The 21,610-nt window shown below is 42.8% G+C and overlaps 1 protein-coding gene across 1 annotated transcript in view; it reads left to right on the forward strand.

Moving 5' to 3' along the window:
- Nucleotides 1–523: 523 nt before the first annotated feature.
- The window catches only part of LOC119401319 (fibrous sheath CABYR-binding protein), a 57,119-nt gene continuing 36,032 nt past the window's right edge, over nt 524–21,610 (forward strand). Inside the window, exons 1-7 of the mRNA XM_037668015.2 lie at nt 524–594; nt 5,993–6,191; nt 8,189–8,287; nt 12,718–12,955; nt 17,123–17,253; nt 19,510–19,566; nt 19,662–19,775. Coding sequence (XP_037523943.1) covers nt 568–594; nt 5,993–6,191; nt 8,189–8,287; nt 12,718–12,955; nt 17,123–17,253; nt 19,510–19,566; nt 19,662–19,775 — 865 coding nt within the window. The 5' untranslated portion in view covers nt 524–567. The remainder of the gene's footprint in view (nt 595–5,992; nt 6,192–8,188; nt 8,288–12,717; nt 12,956–17,122; nt 17,254–19,509; nt 19,567–19,661; nt 19,776–21,610) is intronic.

Raw genomic sequence — 21,610 nt, forward strand, 5'->3', positions numbered from 1 at the left:
AACGATGGCTCCACGCGTTTTTTCAAAAAAACTAATCACGTGCCGCAGCCGTGGAGGAACGAGTTGTGGAAGCCCTCCCTTCAGAGCGACATTAGTTTTACGCCACCTTCGAGAGGAGAGGACCAGCACTGGGAAAACTGAGCCGACATTTGTCGGAGCACAAACAAACGTGTAGTTTCTCTGGCCCTGGGTCCGTACGTCCGTACCATGCTTGTTCAATGCTTGTTGTGCTAAACAAAGTTGGATTGCACAGCTGCCTTTGTTGGCCTTTGTGTCCACACTCGCCAATGGCGACTCAACAGCAAACCGATTTGAAGTGGTCACCATGCAAACCAGTCATTTTCGTAAGATTTAGTAGCAAAGAAAGAGCTATTTGGATCATCTACGCCTTACTCAGAAGCATAAGACAAATTACACAATTTAACACCCCTCCACCACCATTTAACATTCTGCTTCAATGCTGTCTCTCATAACTGCTTTTTTTTTCATCAATCCACTAGACTAGTCATATCTCTAGTAGTTCACCTTGCTTTATCCCGAAGCGAATTTCACGATGGACCAAGTAAAATGCGCCAGGAGGTCACCAAGATAAACGTGAGTCACGTCTTAACGATTTAATTTCTGATTACTATTTATTGGAATTTTGTATGAGACGTGCGGTGGTAAGGTTTGTCTCCTGCGATCGTTCCCGATCGCGTTCGAGGCGCGGTCCTGCTCTGCGCCATTTTTGTTTTGCGTTGTGTTGTTTCAAGTTGTTTCTTCGGCGGGTTGTAGGAGACTCGTTTGAGTAATTACGGAATGTCATGTGTGCGGTGACCCACGTTGATCAAGCTTTCCCTCGTGCGCTTTCTTTTTTTCCGAGTGCTAGTACGTTGTGATGTCGGCGGCGGCCGGCATCGGGTGTGCCGCTGTTGTTGAACACCGCGTGCGACGTTGCGGATGTGTTGTCGCTGCGTTTGTTCTAGTTTGCTCTCTTCGAAAAACGCTCCCCGTTGTTACGTATTCGTGACAGGCACGTCGTGCTTTCCAGTGAAAACGAACCTTCGTGGGACACGGCTGTCTGTGTGTTGTCAAGAGCCGGCGTGGTGTGCTTGCAGGTCGTTCGAATGTATGGGCCGGGCGCCGGTTGTAAACGTGTCAGAGTAGAAAAGATAGCTATCTTCTCTCAAAGGACTGAGCGTGTTTTCTCATAGCGTTGTGTTATACCTCACGAACCGCTAACGCGCCTTGCCGTACTCTACGTAGAGTTCGACCACAACGCGAGGCTTGGAAGCCGGCTGCGGAAATGTCGCATGAGGCTTCCAGGCCGTTCGTACCTTGTTCCAAGGTGCAGGGCAGGGGTAATTGATGGCTCGTAAATTTTTGTGTATTCTTGCGCTTGAAAGTGTACAAGTTTACAAGTTTGTTTAGCAGTGTGCCAGAGCACGCGCGAGGTTTCTTTAGCATGGGCTTAACTAAGTGGCCATACAAGCGCCTGATCAGCTGGAATGTTTTCAAAAGAGTGGCGCAAAATAACTAGAGACAAAAGGGGGGAACAACACGGCGCCAGCGTCCCGTGGCTGTGGACGCTGGCGCCGTCCGCAGCTTCTACCTCGCGTTCACGCTTGAATTGTAGCACAAGTACCTAACAAACAGTATGAATATGTTTGGTATCATTACGGCGTTGGTCCCTGTATATTCTTGCAAAAGATGGCAGCTGAATTGGCCGACAGGCCGCTCTAGACAAGTGTGATTCGACTGTACAAACCGTAGGCTCGTCTATGAGACTGGCCTGGTTACTAGGAGTTCGCTTTGGTGTGTGTAAGCCTGGACACAACATTTTCTGTGATGTATAGTTAGTGCGAAAAAATGAAAAAAATGTTGGGACAGGGCAGAGCACTAGTCTACAAAACTTTAGGTAACGCATCATGAACCGAACTAGACACATTGGTCCTATCCCAAGATTCTTTAAGGTTTTCACGCTATGCATTGGAACCAACCAGGCCAACTGCCTTGGTTATTCTGAACACAACAGTTCAGGCAAATGGTCGCGTGAAAAGGAGCAAGCATAGAGTTGGCACTTCTATAGGAGCTCCAAAACACACATCTGCATGAGGGCAGCCTCACGCATAGAAAAACAAATAATCTAGGGGTGTGCGAATATCAAATTTTTCGAATACGAATCGAATACGAATATCCACCTTCGAATATCAAAGGAAAAATGCCTCCACAGTAACAATATTTTATTTAACATGTAGCTATTTCAAAAACACAAACATTAGCAGCCTGACTGGCAACACAACATACACTATCTCCAGAACACAATGTCCAGGCTAGCACAATGCACATCACAACACAAGCAAATATCACGGCACAATGAAAGTAATGACTACATGTTATCATGAATAAATATGAGTTGCTCCACATGATCAGGCAGCAGACGCTCCCTTGTAACAGAGGCAACCCCCCCCCCTGCCACTGAAAAGGCACGCTCGCTTGGAACAGAAGTGGCTCGTATAAGGGAGTTACATGGGGCAAAGCTTTGCCAGACTGGGGTATCTGAACAGTCTGCCACCAGTCACGTGGGTCACTGTCTTTCTTCAGAAGTGGTCCCGCATAGTGAACAAGTGGTGGTGCGGCACGTTATAGCCGCATAATATTGAAAATGTACGGTTACATGATCGCCAACAGCGCTGCACGTCGGAGATGCACCAGCAATAAATCATACGTATTGGGGCGCTTGTCGCAGGCAGATATCGTGCCTCCGTGTACTTAGGATGTTTATCGCTCCTCTCGGCAACGTTTTTAGCGATACGAACGCAGCAGAAATGTGGAAGACGAGTTATTTTATACATGATAATCGAATCGCATATTCGAATTTTTTTATTATTCGAAGTTATCGAATATTCGAAACTTTTCGAATACACGATTTTCGAACCGAATACGAATATTTCTAATGTAATATTCGACGAATATTCGAAACTTTCAAGTATTCGCACACCCCTAAAATAATTTCAGCCAGGCCAAATGCCTTTCACTGAATATATTGTGACGCAACAGTTCATGCAACCCTTATTAGGCCCCAAAGACACGGCGAAGCGACCACACCCACTGCACAGATCACAGTTCAGTAGAGTTTCCACAACCGATGACAACATTTCAGAATGCGGTGATGAATCCTGTCTTGCACTTTCTTGAAGAAGCCTATTCCATTCCACCATGATTCTAGGAAAAAAATGCACGAAGCGGTAGACGTGTAGTAAACGAGCGAGTGTGTGTGCCTTGGTAGTATACAACAGGTCGTATAGGTGAAGCGTGTCGATGCTGTTGAATAAAGGAGGTAGTGATGTACGTCCCTGGCTGCATTCATCCCCAATGACCTTTCAGTCTTGATGGTGACAGAGGAACAGATTTTCAGTCCAGCTCGTCACTGAAACAGCTGCCCAAAATGATCAGTTGAAGATATTTTTTCATCTTTCTACTACAGGCGACCCTGTGGGAAATCTGTTATGAGTTGCACAGAAGTGCTAAGTAAATGGAAGCACTGTCCATGGTGGCAGAGGATTTGATACGGTTTGGAGATGTATGCATATAGGATCGGCTTTGTACATGCAGAAAAAGGATTACCGGGTATCTCCATGGTGAGTAAGCAGTGTAGAAAGCTGGGCGAGTTGGTATGCGTTCATCTTGGTGAAACTGGGCAGCAGGACAGGACATAACGAAAGAAACGAGATGAACAAGTGCAGACTAGCAGTTGGGTTTATTGAAGACATGTAATCGGCCTTTACATAGACTCCAGCCAACATGACAAGACCCTCTATGGGTTAACACAGCAATAAGTTTTTATACTTGGTCCAAACTTCCACTTGTCTAACACGTTTTTATATATACATGTGAGAAAATGGCATGAGTGCAGTTGTGAGGTGGTTTTTCAAGGACGCGACACTTCTGTCTAAGGAAAGCAAGTTCTTGGGCAACAAGATTATAGAGGCTTTTCATATCGGGAGAAAGGGTCTGACTGACTAGGAATTTGCGTATCTGTGCTCCACACGACATAACCAGCTGACTCACGTGATTTTCTCGCGTGTATAATTTTTCATGGCTTTCTTGTTGCTCTGTTAAAGGAGCACTGACACAAAATTTCTAACGTGAGATAATGAGTGAAATAGATGTATGTGGAGCCGTACATAACGTCTACAAAATATCAAGGGCCAATATAGCCTAGAACATATTTAAAATCAATTTTAAAGTGCATGCCATGCGACTGAGCGAGATGCGAGCACTTCGCGACGCCGACATCAACGCGGCGGATGTGTAAACAAACCTACGTCACGAGTTATGTCTGCTGGAGTCTACTTAAAAGGCTGATTACATGCTTTCAATAAACCCAGTTGTTAGTCTGTGCTTGTTGGTCTTATTTCTTTCGTTGTGTCCCGCCCTGACACTCAGTTTGACCAAGATCTCCATGGTACGCATTTGATGAATGGCGGGGTTTGACATCATCTGTGTGCCAACTTTTTACACATGATTCTGAATGAAATATACTTTTCATTGTGTAGTATATCCCCATGATATAGAAGAAATATAATTATTTCCTTTTACATGAAGCATGTGTAATCTATACACACACCAGCTAAGATTTGCTAGTTGGAGGAGTGGTTTTTGCTGTAAGAGCAGCACTGAAGCTCCTCACTAGATGTGCAATAGCACTTCCTTGCTCTGTGAAGCATGTTTTAGTACCACTGTACAGGACACCAAAAGTACACACGCACACTGCAATCTCTTGCTAGCAACATTTATGGTGTGTCTGCAACACACTGGTATCCCATATCATTGTGCTGTTCCACATGGTGAAGATATGAAGGATGCATCGGATGACGGCCAAGAGACACACTGCCAACAATGATACGATGGTTTATCACTGCAGTGACTGTATTTATGATGGTAGACATGACAAAACGTAATGGTACAATAGACCCCAGCAGCTACATATTGATGAACAAGTGCACAAAAAGAAAACTTTGAAGACCTTTTTTAACCTCTTCCAATAATATTTTGCCAAGGGGTACATTCAATATTTCCGACTCCGTTTGACTACCTTACCTACTTGAATACTACCAGCACTGGTTGGCTTACGTCATTTAGTGTTTGCTAAATGTTGGCTAAAAGATTGCTAATGTAGGCTAAGTGATGGTAAGTATTGGCTTGCACTATCATGATGGCAACATTGTCTTCATTCGAACTCATTTCAATGATTGAGTTGTATACCATATTTTTTTTTACTCTGCTGAGGCCAGAGATGCAGAGTAAAACATCATTATAATGATGCTGCACCTTACTTGAAAACGGCTTCGTGGTATCTAAAAATTCTTTAAAAACGTAAATTGACTACACTATCAATGGCATGACCATTCTCCATTTACTTCAAATGAGTAGCACAAAAAATACGGAGGCAAGAAAAAAAATAAGACAAACAGGATGAGCGCTAACACCTCTTTCTTTTGCCTACTTTGTTTGTGCTCCACTAATTTGAAGTCATGCATCTTTACCAACTTGCCGAACTTACCACACCTGTCATTCTTCATTTACTTCAATATAACCGATAATTTGTTATATCCGTATTCCTTATATTCAGGTTTGGCTGTACTATTAAATTTCCTAAATTAACGGGGTGCAAGAAGCTCAGGGGGGGGTGTTGTGCAGGGTTTAGTGTAAACACATGGTTTAATACTTCTACGTAGCGAGGAGGCTGGGCCTTATCATCACCATTTGACGGTAAACTGTTCACTTTGATATTAAGAGTGACAGACTGGATTCCAAGAGTAATTCAAGCTCGAGGGCGAGGCAGAAAGTTAGGTAGGCAGATGGGATTAAGAAGTTTGCGGGGACAATGTGGCAGCAGCAAGCACAGGACCGGGTTGATTGGCGGAACGTGGGAGAAACCTTTGCCCTGCAGTGGGCTTATGATGATGATGATGATGTTCACTTCGATGATGACTGTTTGCTCCACCAGGTGTGGGCGAGGCCCACATCACCCATGGAGGAAGCCACTACGCTGGAACTTCTGGCCCTGCAGCCAGAGCAGCCTGGTGTAGAAGAGGAGGAAGGGACCACACTGCCTGCAGGCACCCTGGTGCACATCGATGGCGACACCCTGGTCGCAGTTGTCGAGGACGGACAGGCAATCGCTGCCGCAGATGAGGCCGCACCACGTGAGCATCCCCATCATTCAAAAGGGCTTCCACTGGGGCTAGTTGGTATGGCATACCGAGGGTAAGGATGTGCTGCGGAGGTGCACAACAGATGAAAAAAACCAGAAGAAACGCGAAACGAACCCTGCACACTAACAACTGTTATTTGTTCGCTTTTGCTCGTCAAGTATATATACACAGACAGCGAAGGATGATGTGGGCAATGACGGCAGCAAGTGTGGTCTAACAACAAGAAAGTGTGATGTGTCAACCAACGAGCATGTGTTTTAAAGACACGAAACAAGTAATCAACTTGAGTGAAACCTCTCGTTTAAGATTTAACAGTATCTAAGTTTAATGCTACAGATGGTACCCTCATTGCTTCACTGTATGCTGGGGCTGGAAAGAAAGAACAGGTTGTGGTGGGGAGTGGATAAGTGATGCCTTACAAGGGCTGACGTTCGGCCTTGTTGTTAAAGCATAGCAACATACTTTAAGCGCTAGAATGAGACAAGGGTAAAGGAGGAGGAGGGAGCAGACGCACCAACTTTGAACCAATTTTTTATTTTCTACTTAGTGCCAGCAGATAAAGGCTCAAGGGAGCCGGTGACATTTGGTGGCAGTTGGTGGCAAATTGGCATACTGTGTCGTCACCATCTCCTTTGGGTTTATTTGAATTGAGGCACATGTATATGCATAGATGATGTCCACACACTGTAACAAAATTCCATGAGTGAATTTATGTTTTTCTTTTCACACAGTATGCACAGCTGCTCATCAAATCACACAGTATGACACATTCAAAAATTACAATTCTTAATACAGCACAAAGGGATGAAGTGCTTACACACTCCATACGTCTTGTGTGTGTCGCTTGTGTGAGTGTATTGTCTTCAAGTTTGTGTCCACATATTCTGCTCAAAACACTGCAAAAAACAAGTCCTAGCAACAACTCAACACTACCTCCAAGTTTATACAGAGGCTCCCTCATAACTGTGCTACCTTAAAGGGGCCCTGTAACACCTTTTCAGCATGGTCAGAAAACGCTGCCGATCAGTAGTTGAGGCTCCCGAGAACACACAGGCCAAACATTATAGCGCAGCATGCGGCCTGGGATTTACAAAAAATTTTCAAAGTCAACCGAAAATCACTTTCTCTTCTCTCGACAAATGAAGCTGTTTACTCAAAATCACTGCGTCATGGACTCAGGTTTCACGCCATTGACTGATTTGAACATGGTGCGCTCGGTAGTTACTGTGACTGCCATAAAAGGCCGCCACTTGACCGCGCGTGCGCACGATCGCACTGAAAGTATGTCGCACGTTCGAAGAAAAAGAAAAGAAAAAGTGCTCAAGCTCACGAGGCATGCATGACGTAACTTCTTCCCCCGTGCCATCCCTCCCTGCTTAACTTCCAGCGCTTTTGTTGGGGTAACAGAAGAGAGAAAACAATTACAGCGTGCAACAAATTTTTGCAACTCCGCTTGTACTGGACGAACTCCAAACATTTTTTCAGTATCCGATTCGTGAGGCAATAAGCTCTTTTAGTGAAGCCATTCCATGACTAGTACTTGGAAAAGTGTTGCAGGGCCCCTTTAAACTAGGCTCTTTATGCCATCCCTAATTGGCCTCAGGGCACATTACTTGTGTGTAAGGTGTATTTAATTTCAAAGTGAGTCAATTATGCAACGGTTCTTGCAAAACATCCCTCTACAACCCCCGAACCCTTAGGGAAAGCCCAACACACCCACAAGTTATTTGCGAAATAAACTGTTACAGATGATATGGGTTTATTTACAATGAGGGCAATGAAGTGTCATGCAAAAGACAAGGGATGGTCAGGTGCTGCTGATCACCAAATCCCTTGCGCCTGTTCTATTTCTTTGTTCTTCTTTTGCACTCTTCCAGCCCCGTGTTACAATACACACACACGCACAGCTTCACCCCCACTTCTGAAATTTGGTAACAAGCTTCCTGAAGCCAGAATCCTGAATGAACTCATATCATTTTGCTGTGCAGAGCTTACGGAGCTGGACCTATCGAGCCTGCTGTCTGTGGAAGAGCCAGAAGAAGACGTTCTGCAGAAGGCATTGCTTCAGGCTGACACAGTGGTCACAGGTATGCTGCCGCCTGGTTAACCTCTGTACAGTTGGTGGACTGTTGGTGCTGCTGGCCTTTTGAACATTTCATTGAATATGTCCCTATTTCACACTTGAATTGAGGGACACAAGCCATGGTGTTGTCCCTACATTTATTCAGAATACCAAGGTGAAATTTGAAGTGGTGAGCAGAGCAGTGGCTATCACATCCAGCCTCACCCTGCGGCACTTGCATCTTGATCTTCAATGGTGCAGCACAAATCAAGCAGAACAAGAAACACACAATCAGATTACAAGCGCTGATTGGGCAGCACTTGTGATGTGCTTGTGTGTTTCTTCTTGCCGTGCTTTATTTGCCCTGCGCTTTTGGAGAAATATGAACCAACTTGCCCAAGTCGAAGTCAATTATTGTGTCACATTACGCAATCTTTGCAAGCGATGCGGCATATTGGCGGCAGATGATGCTAATGATGCATAGGATGGTGCTGCATTAGTAACTTACCCTTCTATGTTATACTGAAGCAGGCAGGTTTTTCTTGCTTTCTTTTTTTTTTTTGAGGAGTATTTAGACACGCTTGATAAGTCCCCCTCCTTCTGAAGAATTCTGCCTGTTTGGAAGTTCCCATGCTAACTCGTCATAAATTATGACCGTGCCTGCGCTGGCCTTGTTATTTTTACGATGGACAAAGATTTGCTGTGTAGTAATATTTTAAAACAGTCAGAAGCAGAACAAGGTGAGTGTTGAGGACTTTTAATGCACCATAAAACCTCGCATGTGAAAAACAAGTGCTTTTATAACCGTCACAAGTCTTTAGTGTGAAATTCAGCTCTGGCCTGTGTTTTCTCTTCCAGAAATCAATCGTCTTCGAGAAAATCAATGAAAGTGGACTTTTTTTTGGAGCATAATTCATCAGTATGAAGTAACCTAGTGTTTTTTACTTTTTACTGTCCCTATGATAGAGAGCTTTAGTGTGGCCTGTATATTGATATTTATGATGTGTTTTGCAAATGTACCAGGTTACTAAACAATGGTAGCGATAGCTTGTGAAACTTCTACTAACTGCAATTATAAACACGGTCCTTTTTTTTGTGCCTGATTAGTGTTGTTATAAAAACACAAAAAAGGCAATGCATTTGCAATTATGTCGTCGCTAAAAATTAGCACTAGCCGCGAATTAGAACACATTAGGTTTCTGTAGTAATAGTTTTGTGCTTTCCTGGTTGATCCCTGTGCAGCCAGGTGGTGCCACAGATTCTGTCACTTACGTTTACACCTCCCCTAAACTGGCAATACTCAAATCCTCAAGAGTTTATGGACAAACTAAAACTCTCTAACATGCATATTTCCCCCTGTTATGTTTGTTCTCCATGTGGGGCCAGCAAGAAACATTGTACAAAAAAGCTCACCTACATTCTATTTATACAGGGTGTTTTTTTTTACAGTACGAAGTTTTAATAAAAATTCTATGACAATCAGGCTTCCGTCGTTTTCGCACACAAACTCTATGTCGATGCGGAAATGCTTTCCCGCAGCTAAAATGATATTGACGTGACTAATTAACAAATCTCATTAATTAATTGTTTAAATATTGACTTGAGTGCAGTTGTTTATATTAGGACGTTGTAGTGCATGATAATTTATGGCATACTCATTTTTTAGAAATCACAAAAGTTGCACGTAGTTCGAGTTATTCATCATCGAATTTCAAGGGTGAAGTCAAAACTGATTGCGCCCGGCACGCACAAAGTGCAGTGGAACACCGGAACGACATGTGACAGGAAAGTGACAAAATTTGAATGGAGGCGCACCGCAGCAGAATCTGGTCAGAAAAATCGTCAAGCATTCTGCAGTATGCAAGTAGACAGCTTAATGTTTGCATGTGATAGGTGGTGCTTATCTGTTTCTTTCTTAACACGTTCGTGATCGCGCCTATTCCGATCATTAGTATAGTAACGATGACTTCATGTTCAAATTTTGGCGTTTTCTGAGCGCTTCTGGACAGCTAATGCAATCCAAAGGGTAAAAAAGCATGTTTTCTATCAGTTTCGCTTGTGCATTTCTTTTTTCCGCCACAAGGAGATTTTTAAAGCTCATTCTCAGTCGGGTAGGTAAGTACTCATTGCTTCAGACATGGCGTCGACATCGCTCATGGGTGCCTCACAAAAACAGCGAATTTCGTCGGATTCCGATGAATCTGAGCAAGAATTTCTGAATGATGGTAGCTGCATAGATATGGAAGACATCTTTGATTTGTCAGACTTCGGTACGGATGGCGAAAGTGCGTCAAACTGCCCCGAAACATCAGCAGTTATCCGCCGGTAAGTTTCGTTCTCTTCTTGGGCCATTTTATCGCTGCCGCGTGTTCATGTAAATGTATCCGGTGCATACTAAAGGTAACAGCTCTTATCTGCAAGGTGTTAACTTCATTCGGGTGGGAGCATTCGACGCCGGCTGCAGAAAGAGCGGAGTTCTCTCCGTGAAGACGGCGCGGAGTGGACCTTGACCCAGTGCTCCGGAGTGCCGCGCGGCGGCTTCTTCATGTTGTTTTTCACCGCAGAAGTCGTCAGAGAGATATGCAAACACACAGATAAGTATGCATGGATGCATATTTTCGAAAAGCCAACATACAGTGAGAGGGAGGGATCCTGGAGGGAGGTTACTGAAGAGGAGATGCGCAAGTTCGCCGGACTTCTGGTGTGCATGGGAATTGTTCAAGTCCCGCACCAGCATTGGTGTTGGTGGTGACGACACATATTTCCAGGCCTTCGTCCACCGTCAGCGATGCCACGGTAAAGGTTCAAGGCGTTGCTTGCCTTCTTGAGTGTCTCTGATCCGCAGAAGACGACAGTCGCATCCCATGGGAAGCTTCACCATGTGTCTTCTCTATTGCAACACGTGAACGATTCTTCTGCGCAATTTTTTTTCAACCGCTTCGGAACCTTTGCGTGGACGAGAAAATGGTGAAATCTGAAGGTCGGTGGGGTATTTGGCAGTATATGAGGGACAAAGTGGTCAAATGACGTTACAAATTATGGGTTTTTGCAGATTCGCAATGGGCTACACTGTTCATTTCAACGAATACACAGGAAGGCACGTCAGGGTCCCCAGTACCAACCCCAAAAATTGAAAAATACTAGAACTGCAAACTATGCTAGGAAAGTTGAACAGAAAAAAAAATGTTTTTTGCAAAACATGTGCAACCAGCCTTTGTTCCGCCGCGCCGACAAACTGCTTCGCGCGTTGGCATGATATTTTGCATATATGTAAATAACCTTTGTACTTACAGAGCTCATATTTGCACTATTATTGTATTAGGGCGTTGTGTTCAAAACGTATATGTTGATATTTTTTTTTTGTTTACCCTGTGCAGAGTAGCATTAATGTTTTTATGAATTTTTTTCTTTTTGATGCATTTTTTGTGTTTGATAATTTCTTGCTAATATTGGAAATAAATCTATTGTTTGAAATTAACACTATTAGAACGAACAATTCCTCCTCTATCATTTGATACCCTATGCTTTAGCATCAATTGATTTCTGTTACAGGAAAAAAAGAATTCGCTGGCTACCCAAAAACAACCGATTTTTCCGCAGTCACAAAAGTGTTGAACTATGAAGAGGTGCGAAAAACTATTTCGCCTGTCTGCAAGAAGAAGCGCCGCAGTGGCCGCCCCTGAGTCTTATGCTTCCTAGACAAAGAAAAGATCGATATTACGGTTTTCTTGTGCACAGTTTGAAAGAAACGGATAAGCACCAAACACTGCGCACAAAAGTAAGGCAATGCGCGGGCACAAGTGAGATGACTTGCAGCTTTTCACGAAAACATATGGCCGTGGTGCGCCTTCATTCAAATTGCGTCACTCCCTTGTGATGGGTAGTTTCAGTCTGATGTAGCAGAACAGTCGCACTTCGTGCGCGCCTTGTGCAATCAGTTTTGAGTTCGCCCTTGAAATTCAGTGTCGAATATCTCGAACTACGTGCGACTTTTGTGATTTCTAAAAAAAATAGATATGCCATAAATTGGCACGCACTACAACTTTGTAACTAAACATCTGTCCTCAAATCAATAAATAAAAGGTTATTAATGAGCTTTTGTTAATTAGTCACAACAGTGTAATTTGAACTGCAGCAAGGTATTAACACCTCAACGTAGAGTTCATGTGAGAAAACGACAGGTGCCTTACTATCACAGGATTTTTATAAAAAATTTGTATTGTCTAAAAAAAAACACCCTGTATAAAAGGATCAATGTGTGTGTGTAGTCGTTGCCAAAGCTATGGTGGTGAAAATAAAGAGTTGTCTGTAACTGTATGTGCATACAAGTCCCTCTCAAATTCTTTGCCTCAATATGCCGTGAAATGCAAAAATGCGTAGAGCTGTGCTCAAATCTTGCATTGGGGCGTATGCTAATCATCGGTAATTTTTAATTAATTTTTTTATCCTCCACAGAGGAAGCTGCCCCAGAGCAGCCACAGTCCAAACAGAAAGTGCAGCCAGAGGTTGAAGATCAGCAGCAGCAGCAGCAACAGCAGACGGTGGTGATTGACGTGAGCAGTCCGATCGAACTGTGCCAGAATGCACTGATTGTGGTGAATGGCCAGCGATGCGTCCTTCAGCAGGATGCCAGCACGGGTCAAGTGCTGGCCTACCCAATCCGAGAACCTAAGCGCAAGCGTGGACGACCGAGGTACATGATTTCTTTTTTAAATGATAGCCTTAACCCTTTGACACGCTATGTATACAATTGTGTACACCACTTGTTTTTGCCATTTTTAACGACTAGGGGCTAAGAGAGAACAAGATACATTGAGTTTTAGATGAAATGAACCTCTTGCATAATAAATTTGTCTTCATTTAATTTCATTTTGCAGTGTACTGTTGTATATGATCAGTTCGCTGAAGGCACTACACTGTTCAATGATTCGTTCGACGTGCCCCTTCCCACGAGCCACATCAAACGTATAATTTTTTTTTGCTCCAAATGGACATACCTGAAAAGAAATTTGCACTATATTTCCGGTGTAAGATTTCATTCTATTAATGCAAAAATAGAGCATGAATGACTTTATAATAAATAGGTATTTAATTACAATTTAATTAGAATTAGTTACTATAACACATATAAATTAACACATTATGACATTATTTTGGTTGCAATAGAATATCGAGTGCCTTGAAATAACGCAAGTATTGATTTTAGGTGGCGTTTGAAAGAGTGAAAGAGATCGTTTTGCAGAAATTCCAGTGTCGGCGTTGTTGGTTGTGAGCAAAAAATCTGTGTTGTCCGCGAGAATTCGAGATAGATGCAAATAAATTAATAATAATAAATCTTCGGTTCAAGTGGGAATCGAACCCAGGCCTTTTGCATGGCAAGCATTCAGTATTGCATGGAAAAAGTAGAATTGCACCAGGCATCAAAACATGTGAAGTGCGCATTGAATGGTTGGTGCAAAGGCCCACCAATTACAAGACACTCAGGCATAATTAATCATCATTGTCAGCAACAGCATCAACAAAGTGTGCAGCTGCACAGGTGCACGTGGTGCCTTACGGACGTGTAGTGGGTAGCTCGCCAATTGCAAAAGGAAGAATTATGGCATTGTGGGTACTGCACAACTTTACTTGCAGTAGGCATTCTAAAATACTTTAAAACAGCCAATGTTATGTGCACAAACGTTTTTTGCTTGCAGCACAGTTGAGGTTTCCGCCGAGAATCGAAGCCAGGCTAGCGATTGAGAATAGCGATACGAACGGGGCTTGATAACGCTATCACATTCTACTCTTGAAGGCCAAGCTCAAGCGTCCTCCAAGTTTTTTTATGCCTAAGCATTAGAAGGCCTCATCATGAGTGGAAAAGCACGGGAAAAGCACGTGCGAGTTGCGAGTCTGCGACGCCTAACAAAAAAAAAGGAAGAAAATTTACAGATAAACAACTAAAACATAATAAAAATAAGCATTAGGTGCACAAATCCGCCATCAACACGGGCATTAAAACAGTTGATAAAAAGCCCTAAGAATTTCCCGTGTGCAAGCAAATGCGCAAGATGCTTGATGTGTGCTTGTTTTGACGTGGACGTGTCAGACCCGCTAGTTTGCACTGTGCTTGGGCATTCCAAGAACCCCTAGTTTTTATGTGGAGGAGTTTTGTGTAGGTGGATTGACATCCTTGTGTAATTTCAGTATCTGTGTGTGTGTCGTGGGTTTACCAGGCACGTTGACTACACTGGTACCTAAAAGGGCTGCTCATTGTCTTGCATAATGACAGCACTCTTTCATCAAAATGAAGTGTAAGCAGCGTTCGTTGGTGCATTCTTGCGGGGACAAGTAACGCTAGACTATAACTTGTTGAGTCATAGGAGTAGTGCAGAGGTAAGCGTTTGTGTGCTACATTAAAATTGCCAACTATAACAAACGGTATGTCTTTATCTCGTTTATTGTTTGCAAAGTGTTTTCTAAAGTTTTCAAGGTCTATTCTCGCTGTCCTGGGTTGATGTAGACTGAATAACCTGTGGCGCATACTCACGTACCATGGGCTGCGGTATGCGGGTATGCGGGTATGCGCTACACGTTACTGCTACTGTGTGAAAGGGTTTCATGACATACACGACAGGATTGTCATGACCTTCAGGTCATGACCTGTCAGTTACGTTTGTCATACTGATACAGAATTGTGAGTTGTGCTGGTTGGTAGATGTTCATCATGTTCATCAGCGCTGTGTCCATTTCTTCTTTCTGTCAGTATTCTAACCCTGTTGCGCTGTTATATACTTTACGATGTTTGTCATACACTAATGCCCTCCTTTGCCATTTTTGGGACCAAGGTAACGAGGTGATGAAGAGAGCACCCAGGTGGCTAGATAGATAGATAGAAATGCCTTGCATTTAAAATAAAGGTGGTGGTGCCACCTTGACGTTCCCGCACCAGGTCGCCGTGATGTCAAAGACTTTGATGGCATCTGCCCGGCCCTACTTAATCGTTTGTCGTTAAAAATGATTTACACTGTCTTCTGAGGGACAAAATGTCTTAAGTCAAGTTTCAGAAAATTTCACTGAACCATTGTGGCCAAAATACGCAAAAGACTGATATTTGTGACGTCACAACGACAACCTCGTGCTGAAATTTTGCCACGAAATGCAAACGTGAAACTGTGACCTTCATTTCCTGTTCTAATAAGCTACAATGGGTATATGCACGAAAATAGAGTTCTGAGGGAATAACTTATCTGTCTAAATTGATTAACTATTTCTGCTATTTGCGAGAATAAAGTGATGAAATTTGGTACGCAGATGTGCTTTGTTATGCCATTATTATAACTGAAATCAGTTTATAGTTATCTGTTGTAGTTCTTGAGTTACAACACTTGATAGACTCTCATTGTCATCCCAAAATTAATTGATGAATTAGACATAAGGGGAGACGTGGGTCTTAAAAAATGGTTTTTTAAAAGTTGGGTGAATGGCATGAAATTTAATACACTTATTCAGCTTTTTCTGCAGATTCAAAATCTCTAAGTAGATTTTTAATAGCTGCATTAGAACAAAAGATATGCAATTTCTAACACATATTTAAGCATATTTCTTACGGGGATTTTTGGCAACTTTGCGTTGTCAAACACAAAAACAAAGTATGTGGCAAGATTGCCAGGAAGCTCGTCTAGCCGGTGATGCTATTTATTTTCTTATAATGTTGTTCACCAAATTATAATTCTCGACTATCAGAAATAGTATGCAGCAAAAAAATTTCACTCACATTTACGTCTATTTATTTTGCATTCAAAGTTTGTTGAAGACAATTGGATTAGCATCACCGGCTAAACCAGCTCTCTGGCAGCCTTGCCACATACTTTGTTTCTGTGTTTGACAAAGAAAAGTTGCCAAAAATTCCCGTAAGAAATATGCTTTTAGAGATTGCACATCTTTTGTGCTAATGCAGCTACCAAAAATCTAATTAGAGATTTGGAATCTGCAGAAAAAATGGGATACGTTTGTTAAATTTTGTTCAGTTCACCCAGCTAATAAAAGAAATAAAAAAAAGACCCGTGTCTCCCCTTAAGTTCGTCAAAATTTTTGCATAAGGACATTTACAAGGGCTCATTCTTTGCCGTAAAGCTACATTAGTTTGTTTTTTAATATTAAAGTAAGCACACAAAAAATTTTTGAAATTGCATGTACCTATTGTCTTACTAATAACTTTTACAAAAAGTCAATTATACAAATCTGTATGATGTGCAGACAAATATGGACAGCTTCACGGCACTCACCAATGTTTCAGGATTTAAGTACAACAAACGGAATGGTTATATCTTTGTTTGTTGTGAAAATGGGCATGGGATGACTGACAGCAACTGCACAAAAAATGCAAGCTGAGAAAACGAAGCTCAAAGAAAATGGGGCTCAAAACTAAGAATACGAAACTCAGAATGGAGCTGGTTTCATTTTTCATTAAAGAAATGCAGCGTTGCAGCTACCTTGAGCTCCGATCTCTCCTCTTTACTTTTTATATGATGCCAAGATGGCAGCACTGTGCCAAGGGCAAGCTGCTAGATCTTTATTTTTTAAAGCCTAATTTTCTCTTAGTTTTTGATGACAGCACACTAGTAAAGTGCTTTTTTCACAACATCTACTGCTTATTTTGTTCTAATATTTCACCATGATGTAACAGATGGACTGAGGATCGGCAAAAAAAGGAGGTTGAAAAATTAAACATTTGGACCAAGTTTACCATTCCCATTGCCACGTCCCCCCTTAAGGCTGCTCTTTGGCATTCGTTTATCTTGACATACCTAGGTAATGTAGCTTGGTTTATGCAAAGTTTGGTGTTGCTTTAGGACATCGATACTTTCCCCTCTTGCAGGAAGGTGGTACCTCCCCCTACTGAGGAAGTGCCACCAGCTGCATCTGCGGAGGAAGCCTCCGTGACTGAGCTTGCTGCTGCGGAAGAAGAGGAGGATGGTGACAAAGGCATGGTGGAAATTGTCACAGAAGGTCTGTCCCACGCGCCAATTTTCACATTTTGTTGTTGTTCACATCAATAGAATAGAAACTTGGGCTAGTTGTACAATTGCATCTTTGAAGCAGCGCAAATAGACGAAGAGAAGAAAGGCAAGCGAGTCAGTGCTCGTCCTTTGTGTTCTTGCCTTCCTTGTCTGCGTCTATTTATGCTGCTTCAACGATTCAAGACACATGCTGCCACAAGCATTGGTGTGGTGTAGGAGGCGTGGTGTATGATATCCTGCCCGGCTCCGATAGGGTTTACATCGTCTGAACAGGCCAGTAGATAAATGATAGTTAGGGAGCATGAACTTTCTATAAAAAACAAACTTTCAGCACATTTGCCAGATCATTGTGGTTCCTGCAAGTGTAAGCTTGGGTTTTCCGGCGTTTCCGTTCTTGGCCAGAGTAAAGATACCCTGGCGTGTGAGAGAATGGGAGTGTACCGTAGAACCCCACTGATACGTTTTTAAAGGGATCATAGGAAATAAACGTAGGAGCCGGGAAACGCAACAGCCGAAAAACAGGCAAAACGAAAAAATATTTAGTGGTACAGAATTTTATTTCAATGCTTATGCTTGAAAAACCCGTGCAAAGTTGGCTGGTTTGTTTACTCGCAACCGATCAACACACAAAAAGTTTTTCAAGGACCTGTAGTGTCATATCCTTTTAATAAATCTAGTGCCACCACGGCCAATGCGTGGCAAGCAATCACTTTTGGCGATACCTTTGCGAGATAGTCACCAAATGCATCAGCGTCTCTGAGCAACAATGTAGTACAGCTGGCAAAGTGTTGGACCACCGCGGCTCATCGTAGACGGTCAAATGCTTCGCGAAAGTGTAAGTACTCCCAAAAGCGATCGTCGAAAAAAATGACCCCTGCTCACCAACTCGTAACTTCGTCACTGGCGCATGCAATGGTGCGCTCAGCCACGATCTAGTTGACGGATAGAATCGCGAAGAACGGCGTCATCCACAAAAATGTAATCGACATATGCGATTTTTTTTGTAGCAACAGCTGTAGGCGTGAAAGAAAAGCACACGAAACATAACTAGCGTGACGAGACCAACTGCAAACTGCACGAACTCCTCTGACAAATAACGATGAGGATGAGTCCACGCCAACACGACGGCGGAAACAAATGCCAATCTTGAAGGCATTACTTCCGCCAGCGCCAAAAACAAGTCTAAAACCAATTAAGTTATAGATGCTATCTTAGCAATACGGATCTCGAAAGCTATGCTTTTGTTCACGGCAACCAAACAATGCCAAACATTATGCGTGTTGCTAGCGCCACTCATGAGGCTAATTTAACGGTCAAGCCAGGCCAAGCTGCGTGAATAGCAAAAATGGCCGCTTTCTTCCGTGGTCACTCGGCTGGTTCCGGTTCGGAGCGCACTTGGCGACGTATCATACGGGAACGATCCTGCAGTTTCAGCGTAACAGCGGGGTTCCCAATACATCAGATCCTATGGGAGTTATGCCAGGACTGGTAGAAAACGACGTAACAGCCGCGAAAATGCAGCAGTGAGGAATTTTTAATATTATCTGGGGTTTAACGTCCCAAAACCACGATATGATTATGAGGGACGCCGTAGTGGAGGGCTCCGGAAATTTCGACCACCTGGGGTCCTTTAATGTGCACCTAAATTTAAGTACACGAGCCTCAAACATTTTCGCCTCCATCGAAAATGCAGCCGCCGCGGCCGGGATTTGATCCCGCGACCTTCGGGTCAGCAGTTGAGCGCCATAACCACTAGACCACTGTGGTGGGGCCAGCAGTGAGGAAGGTAAAAGAGGGGCTCTGCTGTATTACATTAAACAGAAGAAAGAAGTGTGTGTAAGTGACACGTCTGGTGTTCTGTGTGGCGGCAAGTTTCATTTCTTTCAATCTTTTCTAGATTAAAAAATGTGTTGTCATTCCCCTTGTTCAGTGTATTGTGACGAGCATGTGAGGTGATGTACTTTGCTAATGGTTACTATACAGCTATATATCTCGTATTGTACTTATAGCTATATATATCGCTACAGCTGTTTATATCGTATTGTATTGTATATTATGTCGTATTTGTCTCCAGTGCTGTCTTCCTGAAGCTGTCTATTTTACGACTACTTGAGAATTGGATCAGACTTAGCATGGCCGCTGTCCACTTAGCTGTCTATTTTGGCATCTATGGCTTGTGTTGGAACACAGCCAAGATTGTCAGTGCGTGGCACAGAAGGGTAAGCCTAGTGTACCGTCATTGCAGATGGCGCCCTTGTGCGTAGGAGCCGGCGGCGGCGAAAGGTGGCACGCACCATGAAGGGTAAGCACTTAGGCATGCGTTAGGCCACGCATGGTTGAACATGGCTCGTTCAGGAGTGACATGCACGCTTTACGAAAATGTCCATGCTGTTGCAGACTACCACTTGAGCGAGGGCAGTGGAAGTGAGCCAGAGCCCGAGCCCGATCCAGAGCCTCGGAGGCGTGGCCGGCCGCCTAAAAATTATCACGAGGAGGACCCTTTTTGGAAGCGTGAGTACATTGCTCTACAGTGGAACCTTGCCTTGTGCTAGGAAGCATTGAATTTGATGCTCATCAAACTGTGCTACTTGGCAACTTGCAACCACTGTTGAAGCCTGTGCTCAGACCACACGGACACATACTGTGCCAAGCCTGCCAATGCTTAAAGGAACACTAAGGTGAAACATTTAATCAGTTTAGATAGGTAAATTATTCTTTCAGAACTTTGTTGTAATTAATTTCGCCATGATAGGATAATGAAGGTCAAAGCTTCATCTCTGAATTTCGTGCCGAAACTTCAGCACGTGTACATCATTGTGACATTGCGAATTTTAAAGTATTTTTGCATATTTTGGCCACATTGGTTGAGTGAAATTTTCTGAAACTTGCTATGTTAAGACTTTGTGTCCCTCAGAACATAATGTAAGTCATATTTAGTAACAAACGATTACATAGGTTATGGCAGATGCCATCAAAATCTATGACATAATGGCATGCTGGTGCAGTAACTTCAAGGTGGCATTGCCAGCTGTGTTTTCTTTCCGAGTGTTTTCTCGCTTACCAACCGTCTCCTCGTGGTAAAAGTGGTGCTTGTAAATTGTGAAATTGTAATACGAAAAAATTGCTTTTCTTTTTAGTGTCCTTTTAGGGTTTTATTTTAATATGCACAATTCATAGAACCTGTTTACGATTGTCACATTGAAATTATTAACTCCAGATTATTTCATCATTTCAGTTAGGGGCAAAGAGTCTAAAACTAATACAAAATAATGTTGTCAGCCAGCATATACAAGCTAACAGCTAAAATTTTAAGAATGTTTTATGAATAAACTTGTTCAATAGTTCTCTTTGCAATACATATTAATATTGGGGCAATTTGAGAGCGCAACTCCTCTTCGCTGCATCTTTAATAAATCAAGTTTGCTAAAATGTTTTGATTTGAATGAGCAGTGAAACAATTTGAGTCTTTTTCACCATACCATGGCATTTTATTTCCTTCAAGTGTAGCAATTCTGAAATCGTGAGGCAAGCCAGTTGACCAAGCTTAAAGACCTGTGCCAGCCTTCTTTCTGAGGAAGGCACCGCATAGCAAATGGCATTGAATTGAATTGAATTGACTTGATTCTCAACAGTAAAAAAAGTCACAGTTTCACTGCAAGGGCAAAGCAATGAATGCGATAGCAACAAATTGGAATGTCACGCAAAGAACGGCAAGCAGCTCGAAATGTGTAGTGCACTGCTCAAGCACATAGGACGCACGAAAAGAACACACACAGAACGAGCGCAAGCTAACAATGTCCACAGCTCGACATTTAAAGCATGCTACTCAAACACAAAGAAAGACACACGAAATGAACGCACAGGCATACACAGACGGGCACAAACTGTCACAGTTGCTACTGGTCAATTCCACGAAAGATCAAAAAAAGGTGTATACTTGATGTTTCCGATTTTCCTGATAATTTTGTATGTTGTGCACATATGACTGCATAGCCCGAAATTGCAATTCGTTTTCAAATAAAAACTTTTTTCAACACAGGAAAATTCGACAAATGTCGCCGGTTGACCACGGCCATATTACGAAGAGTGCGTTTTCGTAAATTCGCAACCATGCAGACAGCTACTGAAGCTATATATTACAAATATCTTTTTTTTAAACGCAAGTAGAAGTGAAGAGGAAATAGCTCTTAACATTTCATGAAATTCTGAGCTAATTATGTATTTTTAAAAATTCACGAGAAACGCTGCATTTTTCAAGATTAGTCATATTTGGGACGCTATGGCTACTTCTATAAACATCTTAGCTTGTTCATATTTGCAGTATGAATAGGCCTTTATGTGAATAA

The sequence above is a fragment of the Rhipicephalus sanguineus genome, chromosome 8 (genome assembly GCF_013339695.2).
Source record: "Rhipicephalus sanguineus isolate Rsan-2018 chromosome 8, BIME_Rsan_1.4, whole genome shotgun sequence".
NCBI lineage: Eukaryota > Metazoa > Arthropoda > Arachnida > Ixodida > Ixodidae > Rhipicephalus > Rhipicephalus sanguineus.